This window comes from Macaca nemestrina, chromosome 4 (assembly GCF_043159975.1).
Source record: "Macaca nemestrina isolate mMacNem1 chromosome 4, mMacNem.hap1, whole genome shotgun sequence".
Taxonomy (NCBI): domain Eukaryota; kingdom Metazoa; phylum Chordata; class Mammalia; order Primates; family Cercopithecidae; genus Macaca; species Macaca nemestrina.
This window is the reverse complement of record NC_092128.1, coordinates 189,274,445-189,299,212: the sequence shown is the minus strand read 5'-3', so window position 1 is coordinate 189,299,212 and position 24,768 is coordinate 189,274,445. Positions and strand designations below refer to the sequence as shown.

Sequence of the window (24,768 nt, the reverse complement as noted above, 5' to 3'; positions counted from 1 at the left end):
CACAATGCAGAACTCTGAGGTTCTGTCATGCCACCTGGAGCAGAGAATTCTGTGTGTCTGGGGGCCAGGGGGATGTAGATCTATCTTCTGGCGTGCTACTTGGCTCTGACAGAGATGGAACACCAGACCATAAGCCACCAGATGACCATGCAGCCAGAACTGCCTGTTACGTGTTAAACTACCAAGTCATAACATCAGTTGGGACCAGCAACAGTCCCTCATAATATGGAAGTAGTATGTTCAAGATTGAGCATGAGAATGTACAGAGGTTACCAAAGGAGCTGTAGAGCACAGATGCACATGACTTCCAGAACTGTTGTATCAGCCACAATGTCATTTCACACCTGTGACCATGTGAGGAGGCCCTTACAACCGGTTGACAGGAGTAAACATTGTGAGCATGGTGTATAAATGGGTTGGCTCAGTATGAGTTCAGAATGAAAATAGCAGCGACATCATAGCCTCCTCAGGGGTGACCTTGAAAAATGGTGATAAGGGCGTATCCTCTTAGTAGGCAGCATTTCAGGCAGAACTCCTGGTCATCCACTTGTCTGTGGAAGAAGTGGCCCAAGGTGAGAATATACATGGGGTCATGGGCAGTGCTAGAGGGCCTGGAAAGAAAACAATTGGAAGTTGGAGATGATGAGGTGTGTGGTCGGTTTATGTGGTCGGAATAGGCACGAAGTATGATGTTCTTTGTATACAATGTTAATGCCCACCAGAGAGCATCCATGGAAGAAGCATTATGCAACCAAGTATACAGTTGACTCAGCCGGTTGATACTGGACAGCATCTCTTACTGGCCACTGCAGTACTGGCATGATGGGCACATGGACAAGGTAGCCAGGGTGATGGAGTTGGAGGCTGTTCATGGGCCTAACAGCATGGGTTCTCTAACCAAAGCCGATCTACCCTGCTTTGGTTAATATCTCGCTGCCCCTGAATATCTAACCTGCCAGCAAAAGAGACCAATGCTAAACTCCCATTGTGGGTCACTTCATCAAGGAGCACAAACATCCAGGTTTACAGAGGTCTTCAGACAGAGTCCCGTTTTATAAGGAGAGTTTACTGTATTGGAACTCTCCCATCCTGGAAGGGCTGGTGGTTCACGTTGCACAAGAATAGTCTCATATTCCAGATACAAGGCTTGTCTTCTCCTACTCACAAGTGTCAGCCAGCAAGGCTTAAGGAGTGTTTGTTTCACTGACACAATCACGTAACATTTCAAATGAGATTCACTTTATAGCCAAGGAAGTGTAGTGTCTATGGGCCCCCGTGCCTGGCAGAGCACTGGGACAACATGCTAAAGGCACAGCCTCCCAAAGGCATGAGCCACTGAGCCTGGCACTGAAGCCTTCCTTGAAACCATTCTTTGCAATCTTTTTCTGTTACTGACCAGCTGGACAGTCAGTAACTGCACAGGAATGCTTGTGGATCAGTAAATTCAGACACCTTCCTTTCCACATAAGATGGACCACCAGCTGTACCCTCCCAAGTTTTGCCAACTGGAAATCTTCAAAAATCCAACCCTAAACTAGGTTGTAGTGTAGCAACTATTTTTTTGTTCATTTGTTTTTTGAGACAGAGTCTCACTCTGTCTTCCAGGCTGGAGTGCAGTGGTGCGATCTCAGCTCACTGCAACCTCTGCCTCCCGAGTTCAAGTGATTCCCCGGCCTCAGCCTCCCGAGTAGCTAGGACTACAGGTGCTCGCCACCATGCCCAGCTAATTTTTTGTATTTTAGTAAAGATGGGATTTCACCATGGTAGCCAGGATGGTCTCAATCTCCTGACCTCGTGATCCGCCTGCCTCGGCCTCCCAGAGTGCTGAGATTACAGGTGTGAGCCACTAGTGTAGCAGCTATTTATAGTTCATGCCACCATATGGTATGAATCCATTGGTAAAACAAACCTGTATTTTTTCCTCTTCTGTCAACTGGTCATAGGGAGCGTCCCATGAAACCACAGATGTAGACTGAGGGGGTGTGAAGTAGAAAAGGTGGCACCATGTATTTGGCCACTCACTTGGGTCACACACTTACGCCTTGTGAATCTGTTTGGGCATAGTTTTGTGTATACTGTTTCCAGTTTCAGTGGAATGCTGTTGTTTATGTCCGGTTTAATGATTTGTTGTATAGGCTATCTCCTCCTATAGTATGCCTCATACTTCTGTGGGCTGTATTGGGATCAGAGTCTTGGGGTCTGCAGGCAATTAAGGTGGTATTGTTGGGTTTTGAGAATCAGCATCTCTCTGTGAGGCACTGTATTTGTTCTCACATAAAGAAATGCCTGAGGCCAGGTGTGGTGGCTCAGGCCGGTAATCCCAGCACTTTGGGAGGCCAAAGCTGGTGGATCACCTGAGGTCAGGAGTTCAAGACCAGCCTGACCAATATGGTGAAACCCCATCTCTACTAAAAATACAAAAATTAGCTGGGTGTGGTGGCACGCACCTGTAGTCCCAGCTATTCGGGAGGCTGAGACAGGATAATTGATTAAACCCGGGAGGCAGAGGTTACAGTGAGCCGAGATTGTGCCATTGTACTTCAGCCTGGGTGACAGAGCAAGACTCTGTCTCAAAAAAAAAAAAAAAAAAAAAAATGCCTGAGACTGGATGATTTATAAAGAAAAGAGGTATATTTGGCTCACGGTTCTGCTGTACAGTAAGCATAGTGGCTTCTTCTTTGGGGAGGCCTCAGGAAGCTTCCAATAATGGCAGAAGACAAAGGGGGAGCAAGGCACTTCACATGGCTGGATTAGGAGAAGAGAGGGTGGAGGTGCCACACACTTGAACAACTGGATCTTGTGAGAACTCATTCACTGTCTGAGAACAGCACTCAGGTGTTAAACCATTCATGAGAAACTGTCCCCGTGATCCAGTCACCTCTCACCAGGTCCCACCTACAACATTAGGGATTAGATTTCAACATGAGATTGGGCAGAGACAGATCCAAACCATATCAGACACCATCCCAGGTGCATTCAGTAAAAGTTTTCTATTCAGGGTTTTGAGGTGATTGTGGTGGGGCCCCTTCAGGATAAGGGCTGGACACCAGAGGACCCAACCACATGATTGGAGGATTAGGATTTTCAGCCCCACCCTCAAACCTCTGGAGAGGGGAGAGGGTTGGAGTTTAAGTTCAATCATGTGATCAGTAATCCAGTCCATCATGACTGTGTAATGAGGCCTTGATAAAAACTCTTGGACAGTGAGGCTTAGGGAGGTTCTGGGTTGTGCTGTGTTGCAGGAAATTAGGGACCCCGAACTGAGGGACTGGCTGGAGCCGCGGCAGAGGGACATCAATTGTGAAGATTTCATGGACATTTATCACTTCCCTAGTAATACTCATAATTTCTTACACCTGTCTGTCTTTAATCTCTTAATCCTGTTATCGTGGTAAGCTGAGGATGTACATCACCTCAGGTCCACTGTGATGACTGCATTAACTATAGAAATTGATTGTAAAACGTGTGTTTGAACAGTATGAAATCAGTGCACCTTGAAAACGAACAGAATAACAGCGATTTTAGGGAACAAGGGAAGACAACCATAAGGTCTGACTGCCTGCGGGGTCAGGCAAAAAGAGCCCTATTTTTCTGCTTGCAGAGAGCCTATAAACGGACGTGCAAGTAGGAGAGAGATCCCTAAATTATTTTCCTAGCAAGGAATATTAAGACCCTAGGAAAATTATTGCATTCCTGGGGGAAGGTCTATCAATGGCCGCTCTGGGAGTGTGTGTCTTATGCGGTTGAGATAAGGACTGAAAATACGTCCTGGTTTCCTGCAGTACCCTCAGGCTTAGGGTGGGAAAAAAAAAAAACGCTGCCTGGTAAATTTGAGGTCAGACTGGTTCTCTGCTCTCAGACCCCATTTTCTGTTGTTTAAGATGTTTATCAAGACAATACATGCACAGCTGAACATAGACTCTTACCAGTTTTTGGTTTTGCCCTTGGCCTTGTGATCTTTATTGGCCTCAGAAGCATGTGATCTTTGTTCTCCTTTTTGCCCTTTGAAGCATGTGATCTTTGTGACCTACTCCCTGTTCACACACCCCCTCCCCTTTTGAAGTCCTTAATAAAAACCTGCCGGTTTTGCGGCTCAGGTGGACATCACGGTCCTACCACCAAGTGATGTCACCCCCAGCAGCCCAGCTGTAAAATTCCTCTCTCTGTTCTATTTCTCAGACCAGCCGACCCTTAGGGAAAAATAGAAAGAACCTATGTTGAAATATTGGGGGTGGGTTCCCCCAATAATGCTGGGAGGGCAGCACGCCTGTAGTGGACACAGAAGTTCTGGGCCCCATACCTGTCCTGCTCACCTCTTCCATTTGGCTGTTCCTTTGTTGTACCCTGTATAATAAACTGGTAATCCCAAGAATAGTACTTTGTGTCATTCTAGCAAATTATTAAACCTACGGGGGTGGGGGTGAAAACCCCACAAACTTATAAATTGGCTGGGCAGAATTGCAGTAGCCTGGGAACACCACTTGTGGCTGATGTCTGAAGTGGAGACTGAGTCCTTAGCCTTTAGGGTCTGTGCTGACTCCAGGTAGTATCAGAATTGAACGACTTTAGGCCGGGCACTGTGGCTCACGCCTGTAATCCTAGCACTTTGGGAGGCCAGGATAGGATCACTTGAGCCCAGGAATTTGAGACCAGCCTGGGCAACAGGGAGACCCCCATCTCTACAAATACAATAAAATAAAAATTGAAGGACTTTGTCCTTAACTTGTGGAAACTCTGTCCATTCTGATTCTAGGTAGTGTCAGAATGGAACTGTAGGACAGGCAGCTGGTGTTAGAGAATGGTGTCGGAAAAGGAGACAAGCCTCCAGCAGGTCAGGGAGGTGGCAGCAGGCAGCATGAACAGGTACCTCAGGCTCCCATGCAGTTCTCCAGCTCTGCTGTCCCCCTGCATCTATTCATTCCTATTCTGCATATGAATTGCTTTTCTGCCCAACACTCATTTGCAGACTTCCCAAATTCCTAATTCATCATCGCTTCTAACCAGAAAACTCTTCTGACAGTAAGTGTGGCTCTGAGCATGTGGCTGTGCGATGCCCTCATCTTACCCCAAACTCCTATCAGTCAGAAGTAGCTCACTTAGTGGATGGTGGAAAGGCCTCCCGAAGGCTCAACTATGATGCCAGATTGGAGACAATACCGTCAATATGGAGTGCTGTAACACAGGATGTGGTATGGGCTTTGACTGAACAATACCTAGTGCTACTTCTCCCACAGCCAGCATATGCTGTCTTGGAAACCTAAGGGCTGCAGATACGAATGGCCCCTCTTCCTGTTATGCCAGGTAACCCCAGAAGGAATTTTTGCTTCTCATCTTGTAACTCTGAACTCTGCTGTCCCAAGGGAGGGCTGCTTCTACCAGATACAAGGGTGATATTTTGAACTTTGAACTAGCAGTTGAGACTGCTGCCTAAGCCAACACCCAGGGATGGGGTTACTGTACTAGCTGGTGCTACTGATCCCAATTTTTGAGTGAAACTGGGTGGCTTATACACAAAACGGGAACATCTCTATCTGCAATCTAGTGTCTTCACTGGCACCTTTTGGTACTGAGGACTTGTGGCTCAGTGCAACCTCCGCCTCCCGGGTTCAAGTGATTCTCCTGCCTCAGCCTCCCGAGTAGCTGGGATTATGGGAGCCCGCCACCACACCCAGCTGATTTTTGTTTTTTTAGTAGAGATGGGGTTTCGCCATGTTGGTTACACTGGTCTCAAACTCCTGACCTTGTGATCTGGCCGCCTCGACCCCCCAAAGTGCTGGGATTACAGGTGTGAGCCACCACGCCCGGCTGACAGCTTCTTGGCTTCTTTAACCTAGAACAGGTTCCTCACATTCACATCCCATTGTCTCTTTGATGAAATGAGGGCAGTTAACTGTAGAATAGCCCATGTTCATCTTTTTCCTCATAGTTTCATTTATTTCTCCTTCAATAAACTGGAAGTTAGGGCAGGGCACAGTGTCTTGAGCCTGTATTCCCAGCACCTTGGGGGGCCAAGGCAGGAGGATCACTTGAAGCTAGGGGTTCAAGACCAGTGTGGGCAACAGAGTGAGACCCCATCTCTACTAAAAAAAAGAAAAAAATTAGCTGAATGTGGCAGTGTTTGCCTGTAGTCCTAGCTACTCGGGAGGCAGAGGCAGTAGGATTGCTTGAGCCAGGAGCATGAGACCAGGCCGGGAAACAAAGTGAAACCTTGTCTCTAAAAGAAATACAGAAATTAGTGCCAGGCGTGGTGGTGCGCACCTATAGTCCCAACTACTTGGGAGGTTAAGCAGGAGGATCGTTTGGGCTCTTCGGTAGGTCAAGGCTGCAGTGAGTTGTGATTGCGCCACTGCACTCCAGCCTGGGTGACAGAGTGAGACCTTGTCTCTAAAAATAATTATACCCACCTAGTACATTTTTGGGTAAAGGGTCCTTGGCTAGATATTACTGTCTAGTCTAAGCGAGTATGAATGAAACATAAAAAAGCACAGCCAGCCAGGCGTGGTGGCTCACGCCTGTAATCCCAGCACTCACTTTGGGAGGCCGAGGAGGATGGATCATTTGAGGTCAGGAATTCAAAACCAGCCTGGCCAACATGGTGAAACTGTCTCTACTAAAAATACAAAAATTAGCAGGGCGTGGTGGTGGGTGCCTGTAATCCCAGCTACTCAGGAGGCTGAGGCAAGAGAGTTGCTTGAGCCCAGGAGGTGGAGGTTGCAGTGAGCCAAGATTGCACCACGGCACTCCAGCCTGGGTGACAGAGCCACACTCCCGTCTCAAAAAAAAAGCATGGCATGGCCATGAGAGGTGGATACATAGTGGCAGCATCTTTAAGAAAATAAGAAACCAATTAAGAGTAAACAACAGTCAAGTGGCTATTCAAGAATGCTTTGAGTTCCACTGAAACTTTTTGACTTCCATGAGTTTGACATAAACTCTCTGCTCAATTTTTTAGTCAGAAGGGCAAACTGATAAAATGGATAAAATGGAAAAAACACAAGGGCTATTCACAAACAAAACAGTGATTACATTTTATTCCTTTTTGAGTTGTTTTGTTTTTATTTTTAAATGAAGTTTCCATCTGTGCACGTTAAGAAAATAAACAAAACAACAGGAAGCCATTCTCTGTGTATCCTTCTTGGAGGCAGGAAGGATGGATCTGCCGATAGGCACACAACAGCACACAGCCAGGGCTCATGGGAGTGAGTACCTGTCACCTCACGAAAGTCACGGGCCTAAAACATACAAAGGCTCCATAGAAAATGCTCCATCTGGCTTTGCAGTCATGCATAAAGGTGAGGACACTAAATTGAAGGCATCTGGGGGCTGCTGTCACCGCACGTGAAGAGTAGTGCCCATGCTGTCCCACGAGCTTCCTTGGGAAAAGGGAAAAACAAATCTTTTCCTCAGATAGAATTGTCGCAGGTAACAGCCATGGCATTTTATTCACTGTTTAATCTTCTGGTGGCAGGATTTCTTTGAAGGAGAATCTGCACATAAATAAAAATGAGGCAGCAAATTGGTTACAAGGCTTCACAGATTTTTTGAAAAAGAATTTCACAATTTTGAAACACTATCACTGAATTCATGTAAATTTTGGTAAAAATATGAATTATAATATACAGTGGTTTAAATTATGATATTTAAGAAACACTGAACAAATTATATCCTGGTCGAAATATAATCTTTATGTTCGCTATCAATGTAAGAGAAAGGACAAAGAAGTCCAGACGGTGATTAAGTCAAAATGACCCCAGCACGTATCGCTGAGTACATCGGCTTAGACTTCTGTGAGAATCTTCACTTATAACCTCTATGCTAATACTATTAGTGACACTGATTGTTCAGACTGAAACTTGAGTTACTAAGCTGAATACCAGCCATCTTTTGACAGACCCTACCTTTCCAGGGTACAGTGATAACCAGCTTAATAAATACTTGGCGAGGACTTGCATTACCTGGTAGAGCCCCTCCCAGTCTTTGCTGGATCACTTCTAAATGGTGAATATACTCTGTCAAGGAATGTTCTGGATCTTGAGAAGCAGTCAGGGATCTTTCTAATCTTGAATTTGGGGATGGAGTGGCTCTTCAAACCAATTAGCACACCAAGAGAAGAAAAAAAAAAAGTTGAGTTTGACAGACGGAGCCAGGGTGAGTGAGTACAGAGAAGAAAGGCGCCAGCCCCGCCAACCAGACCCATGGGAATGGGTGACTTCAGGGCCGTCTCCTTCAGATCCTTCCTTATAAAAAGTGTCACAGAGTGCTTTAACGGCTTCTGTGCAATGTTCCAGAGTTGAGTCAAGATTACTGTATATTACTTTGTTTGCTAAATTTTCGATAATGTATCTATTACCCAACCTGGATTCTGCACCAGGTCTCACCTGCCTTTCCTGATCTTCCCAAACTGTTTTTCAGGGTGATACCTGCCCTGCTCAGTCCTCACCTCAGCCATCCTTCCTCCTAGCCTTCCACCAGGCCCAGGGAGCACCAGGGGTATCCCTTTTCCCTCCGCCCAGAGCTTCCAAGTATCTTCAGGGCAGGCAACATGCCTTCTTCACCTGGGCACATCCCTCACAAAAGGGGCCCTCGGCCACCATTTACTCTTTCAGTAAAGATCGCAGGACCGGGCTCTGGGGCACCACAGCCACCAGAGAAGCAGGCCCTCCCCCAAAACGGGGCTGGACTTCTAGGCCCTCATGGACTCATGCTGGAGAGTTTCCTGCCTTGCTCTGGGCTGGGCCGAAGCCAGAACTAAAAATGCATTTCTCTGAGGCCCTATGTCGGCTGGAAGGAGAGCCCTGGCAGGAGACAGGGCCTGAAGGCGTCACACTGACCTTCCCCCAGTGTGTGGGGAGGCTGCTGCTGCCAGTCCGTGGCCTCTGGCAGGGTCCCTGGTGTGGCCTGAGGGCACATCCCGGGTTGGGGGGGACTCTCTGGTTCTGGGTGGAGACTGCGGCCGTCGTACTCGGGGCCCTTCCCCAGAATTATTTAACAACAAAGGGATTAGGAAAAGAAATGAATGCATTTTAGTAAAGGCCCATCTATCAAAATTTTAAATGTATAAGCTTTTAAGAGTCTGTATGGCAATTTTAAGACATTTTTAAAGTACTCGAGTTACAGTATCTTTTTAAAAGCTCTGGAAGAAACCTGAGCTTTGATTATCCGCATCCGCAGGAGCAGCCCATCTCCGGGGGGGTCTCAAGACCTGGGTGGGGGTCTCGCCTCTATCAGCTCTGAGGAGCTGGCTCAGGAGGGAGGGGCAGGAACCCTGGAGACCACCAGGTATGACTCAGAAGGGCAAACTTTCCTGATGGCTGAATCAAAGCATTTTAATTTCAAGAAGCAACTATTAAAATGTGGAGTCGACGCTGACATAGCTGCCAGGCACAGTGCTCACGCCTACAGTCCCAGGTACTGGGGAGGCTGACGCAGGGGGATGGCTTGAGCCCAGGAGGTCAAGGCTGCAGTGAGCTGTGACTGTGCCACTGCACTCGAGCCTGGATGATACAGCAAGCCCCTGTCTCTAAAAACAACAACTTGGTAAGGCACTTCCAGGAATGCCCAGTTACAGTGCTGGTCAGCAGTGGCTCAGGCAGCCTAAGCCCCACAGGCCCGGAGCCACAGGCCCATCCCCTGCCACTCTGGGACAAGAGCCCCTGGAAATGCCCTGCTTTGGGGCCGGCTCCTTCAGTGCTAAGTGCAGCCAGCTGTGCTCTCTGCTATGGGGGGCAATGGCCCGGCAGAGAACTCCTGAGACAAAGATGGGAGTGAGCCAGAAATAAGCATGATGCTCTACAAGGAAAGAGACGTGAAGTGAGTTTCAGTTGATTTGGGGAATAAAAAAGACCATTTTGCTAAACACTATTAAAGAATCAATATATTGAGCATCTCAGCATTTCCCATCACCATATGCCCCTGTGAACTGTGCTCATAGCTAACGTGAGCTCTGACCTCCCTGTGCTGGGCGCACCCTCCCTCTGAACGACTGCCCTGACGGAATTCACGGATTTTCTTACTGTGCTTTATTACATCCCCATCAACACTGAAAAATGACCCAAAAGTGAATGAAAAAGCTACAAACAGTAGGAAGAAAAGTTTGTGAGTCCAGCGGCCAACGGCAGCGGGAATCCCACCTGGGCGAGGGACTTTGCCTTGTGCCAGAGCTCCTTTCCGATCTACTTCTTGCCATTTCTTAACCAAAAAACGTAATCTACAAAAAAAGGAGACAAGACACACTTAAAAGTATGGCAAAACAGGAAGGGAAAGAGCAATGAAAACCCCACTGCGATCAAACAAGCAGAATGGGGCCTTGACGTTAAGGCTGGCCAGTCTGTTGACTTGGGCCCTGCACGCCGGGTGCACACATCCAAAGTGCTTGCAGGGCTGCTGGCGGCAGAGACCTTCCCACGCCCGACCACCTGACGAAGCCTCACTGCAGCCCCACCATGGACCATCCGGCTCCCCAGACACCCGCCGTGGCCCAGCTCAGGACGACTCCAGTTCAAAGTCAGCAGCCACACCAGTGACTGGGAAACACACACTGCTCCGGCCTGGTGTGCAGGACCTTCGCGTCTTCGTCCTGTCACAGATGCCAGCGGACAGGCTCAGCACACGGACACCCCAGCCCTCGCAGGAGTCCGTCAGATGGTAAGCACGCAGGGTGCAGGTGACGAGGGCATGCAGGTCAGGGTGCACGGCCCCAGACGTCCTGCTAGGATGGCCTTCGGGACAAGCATCATGCCTGCGGCTTCCCTCCTTTGAGGCACAGCAGACACTGCCGATTCCTCCATGAGACCCGTGAAGGCCCCTTGGTGGCAGCTACCCTGGGCAGTGCTCTCACAGGTACACAGAGACTGCTCCTGTCTGGGACACTGCTGCCTTCAAATGATCCCTCCTCGACAGGAAGACCCTGGAGGTAGGATTTGGGTCCGCTTACCTCCCCCATCTAGTGCCTAAAATGCTTCTTCAGGCAGGGTGTTCTCCCCACGAACACAGGATGGACAGATGGGTGGATGAAAGGATGGACAGTGAAGGCCTACGGTCAGGGGAGCTCAGAGCCGAGGAGACAAAAGTGCCCCAGGACCAGAGAAGCTGAGAGCACAGCAGCCCAGGAGGCCTCGCCTGCACCCCACTTCAGCCCAGCCCGCAGCTGCGATGACGGAACTTCTTGGCGCCTGGTCTCTGAAAGGAACAGGACTCCTAGCTACTCTCTGCTGCATCTGCTCCTCCAGACAGGCCTGTGTGTGGCCTCAGGGAACACTGTGGCGTCAGGGAGCAGGCACAGCCACACAGCGTTTAGGCGGAAAAGCAGTTTTCGAAATTCAGCACATTATAAAACTATGAAATGGAAAAAACTGTGGCACGAAACCCATTAAAAGTCAAGATGTTCCTCTGTAATACAAAGGTGCCCTTAAATCTTTAGTTTCAGAGTGACAGCTTCATACACATGACTTCTTGAAGACAAGTTCATCATCTGTATTTTCTCTAAGGCCTCAAATGCCATTCATCTTTTAAAAAGAGAACATATTATAGAGTTTCAAGGAATAAAATCACCAAAAAACCATGCAGCGTGCTGCCCATTCATGGGACAGACGCGGACGTGCTGATTGGATGTCACGGCATTTACCTCAATACGGCAACCACCACCCTGACGGCCGTGCGGAACCGTGTGAAAGGGCGAGATGTGGTTTTCCGCTCCGCTTTGGAAGGAAATACCCCCAAATGGGCAATCATGGAGAGTGTTTCTTGTTCAGAATCCTGGAATCCACCAATCAACAGCAAAAGATACTTCTTTTGATAAATCAGAGCTTTTCTAAAGCTCTCTGCTCTCAAATAATGCAGGTACAATTTTTCCATCTAAAAGAAAAAAAACAGATTTTACCATAGGAAAGACGCCTGTCTTGCTGACAAAGCACATTTACACCATCGCTCTCTCCAAAGAGCCAGATTGTTTTTTCTCAGCAAATCATCACAGAGGCCATCGGCATTGCAACAGTATCTGTGGCCAGAAACAACGTTGCTGTTCTGCTCTAAGACCAATTTGTGTTTGTCAGACAAGATCTAGAACCACAAGCTTCTCTCCACAGCATCATCAAATGGGCCCCTATGAAGGCTTCTTGAATTTAACCTCTTAGGTAAGGTCCAAATTGGGCATGGGATGGACGTCACAGGGTGGGGCCTGTGTGCCACCAGGAGACTGCAGCAGAGCTTGGGCCAAATCCCGGCAAGTCCCTGGGCCAGGCCTCCCTCAGGCTGCAGAGGCTGCCATTTGCTGACTTGGTCAAAGCCTTCCACGTTCCACACTTAACAAGCATAGAAACTCAGTACGTGTGCACAACTAAACCAAAATTCAAGCTGAAGTTTATTCTGTGAACTTCCTTTCCTTTAGTGATGTGATTGCTACACCCGGCAGACGAGAACCTTGTGGTCCCCAAAATACTTTGCCTGCAATTTACAAACCCAGGACTTAAAAAAGCACCAAAGTTCTATACTCGTGGCACTGTTCCTACCTTGACGTTGCTGGGGTGTGCTTCCTCGCTGGCAGCCGGTGGAAGCCGGCCAGGGTCTGGGCGCCTCAGGGAACTCTGTGGAGCCGTTTCGTCTGGCTTCCAAGCAGCCCTTTCCGACTTCTGTAAGGAAGCACAGCCCACACTGTCTACAGAGCTGCTCGTCAACAAGAATATCTTAGAGAGGCAGCCAGGGGCAGGTTAGGGAGAATGCCGTGTGCAGGGAGGCCAGGCTGACCACACCACGACTGGGCCCTCCTCATCTTCAGCACCCCCTCAGCAGGGCCTAGGTTATGCCGTGCTGTGATCAGTCAAAGAATTAACATGGAGTAATTACGACATGCCACTTGCTGAAGTATGACTGCAAAAAAGGTACATTTTAGTAGAAACAGAAAACTAATTATTTGTAAAATCACCCCAAATTCAAAGCTTTAAGCCTTAAACACTCATATTCTCTGGTCCTAGAAATGCCAGCCACTGATAACTACAAACACAGTCAGCTCTCGACAGCTGTGGGATCCGCATCCATGGATTCAACCAACTGTGGGTGAAAAATATTCAGAAAAAAAGATGTGTCTGCACCAAACACATACATTTCTTTTCTTGCCCCTACACCCTAAACAATACAGGATAACAACTATTCACAACAACTATTTACGTGGCCTGGCCTCTTGTGGGGTGGAGCTGCTCTGGACCATGGCGGGTTAGGCTGAGGCCGGTGAGAGTTAAGCACCGAATCAAGTGCTGCAGGTGATCTTAGAGATGACTTAAGAGTATACAGGAGGACGTGCACAGATTGCTGCTAACACCACTTCAGGCCAGGAGGATCCCTGAGCCTGGGAGGTCAAGGCTGCAGTGAGCTGTGACTGCTCCACTGCACTCCAGCCTGGGAGATAGAGCAAGGCCCTGTCTCAGAAAAAACCCAAAAAGTGAAAGAAGCCAGCTGAAGAGGCCCCAGATGCTCTAGTTCCACTGACACACCTTTCTAGGAACGAGCCAGGGCCTGCGGCAGGCGGGGGTGCCTGCTGCTCTTTTGAGGGGGCCATTGCTGTGTGTTCTGTGAATGGTGGTTACTTATGAAGGTTACAGGGATGTGTGCGTGTGTGAACTTGTATGACACTACACCAGGAAGGGGCAAATTTTACTGTATGTAAATTTAAAAATAATTTTTTAAAAAGTTATAAAAAAGCAAATCACAAACAAAACAGCCTAAATACAAAAGAAAAAAATCAGGCATTCCAGAAAATAACTCTATCCAACTATACGATTAGGAAAATTGCAAGTCACTTTAGGCCGGGCACGATGGCTCATGTCTGTAATCCCAGCACTTTGGGAGGCCGACGCGGGCAGAATCACCTGAGGTCTGGATTTTGAGACCAGCCTTGCCAACATGGCAAAACCCCATCTCTACTAAAAATATAAAAATTAGCCATGTGTGGTGGCAGGCACTTGTAATCTCAGCTACTAGGGAGGCTGACGCAGGAGAATTGCCTGAACCTGGGAGGCGGAGGTTGCAGTGAGCCAAGATCACGCCACTGCACTCTAGCCTGGCAACAGAGCAAGACTCCCTCTCAAAAAAACAGAAAAAAAATTATAAGTCACTTTAAATAAAACTCTAAATTCAATCAGATTATAATATTTTTAGTCAAAATACTCTTTTATGAACATGCACCAAACATCCAGTAGTGGTCAGGGTCAGTGAGGACGCTGTCTGTGGTGAAGCTGGAAGTCGGCTGAGATGGTTAAACATCCCACAACATTTAGCAAGGCTTCAGACAGAGGCAACGGAGCCCGGCGGTGAGGGAGAAGCTGACGCCCACATCCCCAGTTCCCTAAACGGAGCCTGGCCTCTTGTGGGGTGGAGCTGCTCTGGACCATGGTGGGTTAGGGTGAGGCAGGTGAGAGTTAAGCACAGACACCTACGCTCGGGCTGCAGCCTTTCTGCAGATGGTGCTTCAGCATCTTCTCAAGCTTAGACACGGCCCTGCTCAGCTCCAGCTTCTCCCGGGTCACCGTGCTGAGGGCTTTCGTGAGGGAAACATTGTCTTTCAGCAGGACGTCCACAAACTGGAGTTGCAGCTCTGCTGCCATTTTTTTCTTGGAGAAAAAAAAATAAATTCGTAAGAATTTGTTGTTAAAGGGCATGCACATTATTTGTGTTTTTTTGTCAACCGTTATTTCTAGGGATTGTAATTAATGTGTCTGGGGTTCAATAAGAAGCTTGTGGGGCTGGCAGAAAATTGTAGAAGTCCTAGAATCATAGACTTTGCATAAAGCTGGCCTGTATGAACAATGCAGGCCTGTCACAAAGCACAGCCCATTTGGTTGTTCTCACAGCACTGTAATTGACAGGTGGCTGGATCGCTGTTAGTTCATCCCAAGGGGGCGGATGTGAAGCCCCTCAAAACAGGTTTCTTACTTCTCCCCTCAAAAGGACGTTCAGCCTACGGAGGGTGGGCACACTGGAAGGTCACCAGGGCCCAACGCAGGGGCAGGGTGCACACCACCCACAATGACGCTCGGCTGGCGGGGCTGGAGGGTAAGTGGTGCAGCTCCCCTGCACCTGACATGCGTGGGTTCCATGATAAAAGTCATGATTTCATAAACGCCACAGAACCCGCATCAGGAACTGATACCAGCAGCCAGATTCCCACCTCCTTCAGAGGCAGCTTACGGTGAGCTCAGACTTTCCAAGGAGGACTTGGGTTCTTGTTTCTAGCAAAGGCCATCAACACAAACACAAAGCCAGCAGGCGGGGCCAGGTGGAGGTGAACATCAGCCCAGCACCGGAGCAGAACCACAGCCCCTCCTGACTGCAGCCGGCGGTGTGTTCAGGTCATGCACAGTGAGCAGCACTGGGGGGCGTCCACACAGTCACGCAGCATTCCATGGGCAGCAGGGCTCAGCCCCCGAAGACCACGCAAGTGCCCCAGGACATGGAGGACATCCGTCCCCACTCGGCCCACAGGGTCGACCCCACCCACTCACCCAGATAGCAACCATGAATTCAGAGAAGACAGCAAGGGAGGAAGAACAACTGGGCGGCATGAAAAAGAAACCACAAAGCTGCCGAGAGGGCCCCTCTGCGGGAGGAGCCGGGGCAGGGACCTGGGGGCGCTCACCCCTTACCTGGGAGCAGGTGGGCCTGCTCAAGTCAGACTTCAGCTCCTCCAACGTGTGCAGTAACGACACCACTGCTTTCTCATTGGATGATGTCCAATCGTTAACTGTCCTGTAAAAATAAATGGGCACTTAAAGGTTCATACGCACCCCAAGTGACCATTATCCAAAACTAAACAAGAACTCTTGGCTCAAGAGAAACACGGAGAAGACAGGTTCCTGAAGAGCCTGTGTGTCAATCACTTCGTCCATGAGGCAGAGCCAGAGGCCGGGGGCAGGCCTGTGGGTGGACGCTTCTGCAGAGCTCAGAAACCTCCAGCCAGGAGACTCGCCACTGAGTACGGGAAGCCGCTGCCTGCCAGGCCCCGCGGCTTTCCTCTGGAATTAATGATTTAAAATGCTGTCCTAAGGGAAATCATGCTGCTCTATACATTAAGTCCAAGTATAGAAAGGAGAACTGTATTTGCTGAGTTTCTGTGTATAGGGAAAAAGATGAACATTAGCATTACTCTTTCTGCCCATATGAAATATCACGATCGTCATCCTGGGTGTGAGTGGCCTTGAGTGACACTGGGCAGCGCCAGCCGGGGGGGGGCACAGGAGGCTCCAAACCCAACCCTGTGGGTTGTGAGTAACTGCACAGTGTAAAGAGAACCAAGCCAACCCTCAAAGAAACATGGACGCCCCACACCAGGCGTAGTTTGAATCACAGAATTTTTTCTCTAACGTTAGAATATGAACATGCCATCCTGCCAATCTGGAATCCCTCAGGAAAGTCCCAGGAAGAGGACCACAGCGTTAAGTATAAAGAAGCAGGGGCCTCACACCAGACGCACCCAAGCCCTCGGGAGGGGTCTCTGACAGAGGCGTGGCTGCAAGGGACCAGCAAGCACCAAGTGGCGCAGGTGCACACCTGTCCATGGCCTGGCTGGCGAAGCCGGTGAGAAGCCCGGCAGCACAGAGCAGCCGCTGCCTCATCGCCTCCAGCTCTCGTTGCTGTTCTCGGAGGTGGTCCGCATCCAAGCCAGCGGCCCTGCGGGCAGAACCCAGGTGGAGGCGGCTGCCAGGCACCTCGTCCTTCGGCTCCAGGTCTCTCACCGTCTGCTGAAGCTGCTGGATCTTATGCAAGTCACGCTGACGCTGCAGCTCTAGTTCTCGCTGTTGTTAGCAGAGAAAAGATAGAGACGACGTTCACGTCAGTGTCCAAAAACAAAACTCTGGCCGGGCGCGGTGGCTCACACCTGTAATCCCAGCACTTTGGGAGGCCGAGGTGGGCGGATCACGAGGTCAGGAGATCGAGACCATCCTGGCTAACACAGTGAAACCCCGTCTCTACTAAAAATACAAAAAACTAGCCGGGCGAGGTGGCGGGCGCCTGTAGTCCCAGCTACTTGGGAGGCTGAGGCCGGAGAATGGCGTGAACCCGGGAGGCGGAGCTTGCAGTGAGCCAAGACTGCACCACTGCACTCCAGCCTGGGCAACAGAGCGAGACTCCGTCTCAAAACAAACAAACAAACAAACAAACAAACAAAAAAACTGCCGGCGGGGCGTGGTGGCTCATGCCTGTAATCCCAGCACTTTGGGAGGCTGTGGCGAGTAGATCACCTGAGGTCAGGAGTTTGAGACCAGGCTGGCCAACATGGGGAAACTCCATCTCTACTAAAAATATAAAAATTAGCCAGGCGTGGTGGCGTGCACCTGTAAACCCGGCTACTCAGGAGGCTGAGGCAGGAGAATCGCTTGAACCTGGAAGGTAGAGGTTACAGTGAGCCGAGATTGCACCACTGCACTCCAGCCTGGCAACAGAGTGAGACTCTGGCTCCAAAAAAAAAAACCTGCCAGGCAAAAGCCCAAAACACACAGCCGCTCCGGGCGCGGTGGCTCACACCTGTAATCCCAGCACTTTGGGAGGCAGAGGTGGGCGGATCACGAGGTCAGGAGATCGAGACCATCCTGGCTAACATGGTGAAACCCCGTCACTACTAAAAATACAAAAAACTAGCCGGGCGAGGTGGCGGGCATCTGTAGTCCCAGCTATTCGGGAGGCTGAGGCAGGAGAATGGTGGGAACCCGGGAGGCGGAGCTTGCGGTGAGCCGAGGTCGCGCCACGGCACTCCAGCCTGGGCGACAAAGTGAGACTCCGTCTCAAAAAAAAAAACACACATAGCCGCGTTACAGGGGAGGCCCCTCACAGGCCAGAAACAGGCCCTCGGGCAGGCGGCCTCTGTGGTCCTGCACTGGGACCCACGGCCTAATGCACTGCACACCCTCGTGCTGTGCTGCTCTGTGTGCCTCCAGCACGGAGGCAGCTGAATCACGCCCCAGAGTGATTCAGTGGTAAGCGTTTTCACTGTAGTTTTTAAAACTATCAGGCTTTCCTCAGGCCCAGGGCAAGCACGCGGGGTCCAAAGGAGAGGAGCCTGAGAAGCTGAACCAGACAGGATGACGCTTCCCGGTCCCCTGGCCCCAAACATGCCCACGTCCAGACGTTCAGACCAACACAGACACGGACAGGCACATTTGTGCATGTGAACGTGCACACACGCATGAGCCTGAGTGCAGCGCTGGGGCTGAGCCTGAGTGGCCACGTGGGCCTGGGCTCCTAAGCCAGACCTCAAGGAGCAGCAGCCTTCCCTTCTGCAGGATGGGGGCACGGGCCATGTCCGGTACCCGGGAGAAGCATGTCAGCAAGCGCCTGAGCCCCTGCCCAGAGCACAACTCCCGCCAGCCACAGGAGAGAAGGTCTATTGCACGATGGGGCAAGGAGGGACGAAGCAGCCTTGGAAGGGCCTCGGATTCCCAGCAGCGCCGCTGGGGCTTCCTTGTGACAAAATACAGACAGACCCAGCGGGAAGAGGCCCCAGATGCACACACAGAGGCGGTCGCCGTGTCAGGGAGGGAACCCCAGCACGGAGCTGAGGCCACCCCAGCCCAGAGGACCCACAGCAGAGCCTGCGCTGTGTGGCACCAGCGTCCCTGCCACCGCGGTGACCAGGATGCAGCTCAGACTCAACCCTCCTGACAGCGTCTCACTCGACGCTCGGGCCTCTTAAACGGGAATGATTATCTTTTCTATTTTCTAGTAAGGAAAGTAAGATACAGAGGAACTAATGAGATTACATCATTTAGAAAAGATGGAATTGTCTCTGGCATGACACTATCTTGGGAGGCTTCCACGGCTACAGCTAGAGAAGGATTCTATAATCCAGATCAAATTCACTATCCTCAGTAAAAATCACTCTGGAGGCCGGGCATGGTGGCTCACGCCTGTAATCCCAGAACTTTGGCAGGCTGAGGTGGGCGGATCGCGAGGTCAGGAGTTCAAGACCAGCCTGACCAACATGGGGAAACCCCGTCTCTACTAAAAATACAAAAATTAGCTGGGTGTGGTGGCGGGCCCCTGTAATCCCAGCTACTCAGGAGGCTGAGGCAGGAGAATCACTTGAACTCGGGAGGTGGAGGTTGCAGTGAGCCGAGATCGTGCCATTGCACTCCAGCCTGGAAGACAGAGCAAGACTCTGCCTCAAAAAAAACAAAAAAACAAACAAACAAAAAAAACCCACAAATACTCTGGAAGGGCCACCTCACTCAAAATACAGGTCAAGGTGCATCCTAAAAGCAAGTTACTAATGCAACTTAGAAAACATTTTCTAAGCACTCGTGTTACTATTCTTTTTAATAAATAATCAAAATTAAATTAAAAGTTTTGGCTGGAAACTTTAGGCGTGGTTTCAGAAAGTTCTCAAAAAGTAAAGACTCCTTTGAGCATTTCATGAAAGGTAGAGCCCTTGCCCAGGAGAAAGGCAAACACACACACGCCATCTCACCCTCAGCCGGGGTCCTGTGTAGACGCCCCTGCCACGCTCAGCCGCAGTCTGCAGCACCAAACCACCTCCCTGCTCTCCAGGGCCTCTGGACGTAAAAAACTACGACTACTCCGAAGAGTTTTTTTTTGAGATGGAGTCTTCTCTTGTTGCCCAGGCTGGAGTGCAGTGGCGCAATCCCAGCTCACTGCAACCTCCACCTTTCGGATTCAAGCAATTCTCCTGCCTCAGCCTCCCGAATAGCGGGGATTACAGGTACACACTATCATGCCTAACTAATTTTTTGTATTTTTAGTAGAAATAGGCTTTTGCCATGTTGGCCAGGCTGGTCTCGAACTCCTGACCTCAAGTAATCCGCCCACCTCGGCCCCCCAAAGTGCTGGGATTACAGGCATGGGCCACCGCGCCCGGCCTGCTGTCATCACTTCTATTCAACATTGTTGAGTTTGTGCCACTGCAATCCAGCCTGAGTGACAGAATGAGACTCGGCCTCAAAAAATAAGTAAATAAATTTAACAAAAGTATAAAACTCATATTTTGAAAGCAATGGAACACTACTGAAATAACCTAAAGAAGACCTATGTAAACAGCTGAGCGCGGCGGCTCACGCCTGTAATCCCAGCAGTTTGAGAGGCCGGGGTGGGCGGATCACCCAAGGTCAGCAGTTTGAGACCGGCCTGGCCAACATGGAAAACCCCGTCTCTGCTAAAAATCCAAAAATTAGCCGGGCGCGGTGGTGGCGCCTGCAGTCCCAGCGACATGGGAGGCTGAGGCAGAAGAATCGCTTGAACCCAGGAGGTGGCGACTGCAGTGAGCTGAGATCACACCAGTGCACTCCAGCCTGGGTGACAGAGCCAGACCCCATCTCAAAAAAAAAAAAAAAACCTAATTAAATGGAGAGACACCTTCTGTAATCCTGGATCAGAAGACGTCATACTGTCCAGATGTCAATACTATCCAGAGCAATCAGCTCATTTAACACAGTCCCTAAGAAAGTCCCAGTGGCAGGTTCTGCAGAGACACAAACACCACTCCTCAGATTCCTGTGGAACAGCAAGAAGCCCCACAGAGCTGAAACTATCCTGAAAGGGAAGAACGAAGTTGGAGGAATCACTTCCTGATTTCAATACTTCCCAGAAAGCTACAGTGACAGCAGTGTGGTGCCAGCGTCGGGGCACACAGGCCAGGGCAGACCAGATCAGAGGGCCAGACATCCATCTCACGTCCCCCACGTGAACCATCCTAACTCCAATTGCTTATCGTTTCTAGATGCGGACGCCCCGCCGGCAGGCGGCTCTCACCAGCTTCTCCTTGTCTCTCTGCCACTTCCTCCACCGCTCCGCAGCCGCTGGGCTCTGCCCGGCCTCCATGCTCCTCCTCGAAGCCTTGCGTCCTTCTTGCTCTTTCAACCGTGGGTGTGACTGCTCTAATTCTGCCTGCAACCACGCTGGCTTCTCCCTCTCTCTCTCCAGAGAGCATCTCAGCTCTCGTTTTTGGGTGTGCAGGGCTTCCACCGTCGACTTCAGGGTGGCACTTACCTCCTTCTCTCTCCTGAGCGCCTCACAGTGCTCCTGAGCCTCAGCTTCAAGCTGCTGCTGAGAACGCAGGGCTTGCTGCTGCACCTTTTCAAGCATCGCCTGCAAGTCCGCCACCCGGGACTTCTCGTCCTTCAGCTTCCGCAGCAGAGCATGATGGGCCTGTGTGTCCTGGTGCACACAAGCCTCCTGTGTCCTCTGGCTCAGCTGCTCAGTCAGGAGCCGCTCGTGCCGCAAGGCCTCTGACAGCTCCAGGGTGCGGCTCTTCTCAGCCGCAAGGTCCTTCTGGAGCTCGGAGAGCTGGCTCCGCTCCTGAGCCAGCAAAGCCTCGCAGCGTGAGTGCTCGATGCGCAGCTCCTTCTGCAGGTTGTCCTTGGCCGTCTGCTCGTGTTTCAGTGCCACACAGAGTCGACTGCTCTGAGCACGCTGTCCCTCCAGAGACGCCCGCAGCTCCTAGACAGCAAACACACACGATGGAAGACACCGAATCAGGCGGGAAAGCGTCTACATGGTTTTCCTGTCCACGTTTGTTTATATACTTTAGCTCAGCAGTTCTACCTTTTGAAATGCACCTTATTAGCCATATGTAGGGATAAGATTTTTTTGTTAGTTCATCAAGTAACAAAAAACCCTGACTGCGGAGATGATGTTCTCTTTTTGGAAGTGTGTTGAGTAGCTGCACATACACGTCCTGGGTTCAGAGATGTTCCCTGTCTGTCCCTCTCCAGAAAATGATTCAGAGATGTCCCCTGCCCGCCCCCTCTCCAGAAAATCGCTCCACCAAAGAGGCTCAGAGATGCACACCCTGCTTGCTAGGAACCACCATTTCCATGCTGTTGAAAGTCATAACCCACGGAACTGGCACAGACTTGCCTGGAAGCCACAGGATGCCTGCTGAGCCTCTGCCATACAAAGCAGAGGGCCCCCACCACCAGCCCGCCTAGTGCACAGACCTCTGAGGCTGCGCTCTGTCTGGATGGCCAGCGAGGAGGCTGTGTCCATCTCCACAGCAAGTGCTCGGGGACAGTGGGGGCTCTGAGCAGGGGTATCGTGCCATCACGGGTCATCGCACAGTATGCCCTGTGGTCGCTGCCACTACCCCAAGGTGCAATTTTACCTGAAAACACAGCCCTATCTTGCTACCTCACACTGCTGTCAACTGGGCACACTGCCATGAAGAACAGGAAAAGGAGGAGGAAAGAGGAACATGGCTTCAGGCTTCCAGTGGACTCGGCCCATGCCGGCTGCCTTGCCCTGACGCCCTGTTACCTCCAGGGCCTTGGCACTCTGGCCCTCCCTCTGCAGGTGCCGGAGCTGCTCCTCCTCCAGTTGGCTCTGCAGGGCACGCCCCTTCCCCTGCTCACTCTCCAGCTCCTGAAGCGCGGCCTTCAGCTCGTTCTCCTTACTGCTCAGCATGGATCTGCGTGGAGACGTCACAGAACACTCTGACCACATGGGCGAGAGTGTGCTCCCGGGGGCTGGGAGCTCCAGCAGGGGAGGCAGAGCCCTGCCAGGTCGCGCGCATGTGCTTCACCCCCCACCACAGGATTATCAACCCAGGCACAGCAGGGCGTGGTGCCCCTGGGGCTGCCCAACTGCGGCCCACCAGAGGTTCTGTTTCCCTTCATCGTCAAGAAAACCGCGGCCACAACGGCAAGACTCCTGCCAGTGTCCAGGGAAGGTGGATCAGGCGCACCTCAGCTGGAGGACCTCCTGCTGCACCTCGCAGAGGGACCGGGACAGCCGTTCACTCTCCTGCCTGCTCTCACAGAGCTCGGACTTCAAATCTCGCACCACACTCTGCTCCGCCGCCAGGAGCTTCTGCACGCCGTTTGCTTTCTCTTGCTCTTCACTCAGCGTCTTCTGCAAGTCGCCAGCGATGCACTTCTCCTGCTCTACTTTATAGACCAGCAGTTCAACTGAGAAAGACGAAAGAACAGAAACACAGGACCCCATGAGCTCCCCATGCTGCACACGTGACACCTGGTTAGAGACAGACTTATGGGGACGTGGGGTTTATCTGCTTCGGGAAGAAAGGAGGTTCTGTGGACTAGAAGCTTTCATTGCGGGTGGAACCAGGATGCTCCATTCTGCCCTCTGGGCCCATTTCCTTCCGGGGCCCACCCTCCTGGCCGGGAGCACACAGAGTCCAGGGGTGATGTAGCCCTGGAGCCGTCCTAAAACGCCACCCCACCCCCACTCACACCCTAAACTGCCTCCAACAGAGGAACTCCAGGCCAGGTGGCTTTACTGGAAAATTCTCCCAAAGTTTAAGGAAGAAAGAACACCAATTCCACACAACGGAGGGCGGAGGGCTGCTTCCCAAATACTCCCACACCCCGTGGCACTGGCACTACCCAGCACCAAGACCCAAAGGCACAAAAGAAAACAGACCAGTGCCCCTCACGAGCACTCGGGACAGTGCCAGCCTATCCCCCGCCCCCACGCCCCTCACGAGCAGTCAGACAGCGCCGCCCCCCACGCCGTGCCCCTCACGAGCAGTCAGACAGCGCCAGCCTATCCCCCGCCCCCACGCCCCTCACAAGCAGTCAGACAGCGCCGCCCCCAACACCGTGCCCCTCATGAGCGCTCGGACAGTGCCAGCCCCAGCCCCAGAGAGCACAAAGGGCACAGGTGCTGGGACAAGGGCATGGGCTGAACTGAACTGCAAGGCCGTTCCCCTTGACAGAATCCAAGACTAGGAACAGAGGGCGCTTCCCCGAGCTGACCAAGGGCACCTGACCCCACATGCAAGGGTACGAGACCAGCTCCTGTCCCTAAAACTAAGAGCAGGGAAAGGCGTCTGCCCACACAGCGCACGAGAGAATGTGGGCAGGAAATGAAGAATTAATCGTTACTTATGCACAGATGACCTGAGCGTCTACATAAAAACTCCCGAAGAAGCTACATTAAATGTAGAAACCTAAAAGACATTCCTGAACTCTAGTGCGAGCTCCCAAGAATCTGCCAGCACTCAGAGCCCAACCCAGGCTCCTCTTGCCCACACCAGGCCCAGCAATGAGGCCTCTGTGCTGGCCCCACTGGGTGCTGCCTGTCTCCAGGGTCCTTTCTGCTCAGTTCCATCAGCTGACTACCACGGCAACACTCAGGGGCTTGACCAGATGACGCCCTGTCACCACCCTCTGCTCCCAAGGCCACACAGGTGAGCGTCAGGTGGGCAGGTGCAGAGGCCGGGCCCCACAGGCAGCGTCGACAGGGGCACCCACCCTGCTTGCGCAGCTGGTGCTCCTGCTGGCTCCCACGCGCCTCCGCGCTGGTCAGGGCCGTGCGCAAGTGCTGCAGCTTCTCCTGGTTCTGCAGGTGCACCATGCGCAGCTGGGCGCGCAGGGCCTGGATCTCGGACAGCAGGCTGCTCCGGTCCGGCAGGCGAAGCTGCTCCAGGGACTTTTCCTGCAGGTCTCCCTGGGGGCAGAACGGAAAAGCAGCCTGAGCACCGGGCGGCCACCCCATACCCCGGCCTTTCCCGCGGCCTGCCTCTAACCCCGCTCCACCAGGGCAAGCCTACTGAGTCTGGGGTGGGTGCACAGTAGCTCCTGGGCCTCAGCTCTGGGGCCTGGAGGCGTCAGGGCTGGGCTGCGCCACCCTGCATGAGGCCTGCAAGCCAGTTACTCTCCACACTAGGTCTCCTCATGTGTACGCTGGCAGGGACAGGATTTACAGTGTCCCCGTGGCACCAACGCCACCCAGCCCTGCAAACAGAGCATCTCTCAACCCAGGAGGGGCTACTTGGAACAGAGAATGTTTCTTTAGCCGCTTATCTCAGAA

At 51.5% G+C, this 24,768-nt stretch overlaps 1 protein-coding gene across 9 annotated transcripts in view; it reads right to left on the bottom strand.

The window, feature by feature from the left end:
- Positions 1 to 7,028: 7,028 nt before the first annotated feature.
- LOC105472472 (pericentrin) overlaps positions 7,029 to 24,768 on the bottom strand; it is a 120,066-nt gene continuing 102,326 nt past the window's right edge. For 5 of the 9 annotated variants that reach the window (XM_071095876.1, XM_071095873.1, XM_071095874.1 and 2 more), the window contains 13 exons: positions 24,210 to 24,405; positions 22,679 to 22,901; positions 22,252 to 22,402; positions 20,749 to 21,435; positions 16,537 to 16,781; positions 15,633 to 15,735; positions 14,427 to 14,600; positions 12,507 to 12,626; positions 11,624 to 11,853; positions 10,131 to 10,207; positions 8,832 to 8,970; positions 7,956 to 8,083; positions 7,029 to 7,487 (listed from right to left, as the gene is read on the bottom strand). In XM_071095876.1, the coding sequence (XP_070951977.1) occupies positions 7,444 to 7,487; positions 7,956 to 8,083; positions 8,832 to 8,970; positions 10,131 to 10,207; positions 11,624 to 11,853; positions 12,507 to 12,626; positions 14,427 to 14,600; positions 15,633 to 15,735; positions 16,537 to 16,781; positions 20,749 to 21,435; positions 22,252 to 22,402; positions 22,679 to 22,901; positions 24,210 to 24,405 (2,517 nt within the window). In that variant the 3' untranslated portion in view covers positions 7,029 to 7,443. The remainder of the gene's footprint in view (positions 7,488 to 7,955; positions 8,084 to 8,831; positions 8,971 to 10,130; positions 10,208 to 11,623; positions 11,854 to 12,506; positions 12,627 to 14,426; positions 14,601 to 15,632; positions 15,736 to 16,536; positions 16,782 to 20,748; positions 21,436 to 22,251; positions 22,403 to 22,678; positions 22,902 to 24,209; positions 24,406 to 24,768) is intronic. The other 4 variants (XM_071095877.1, XM_071095880.1, XM_071095879.1 and 1 more) reach the window with 2 other exon arrangements.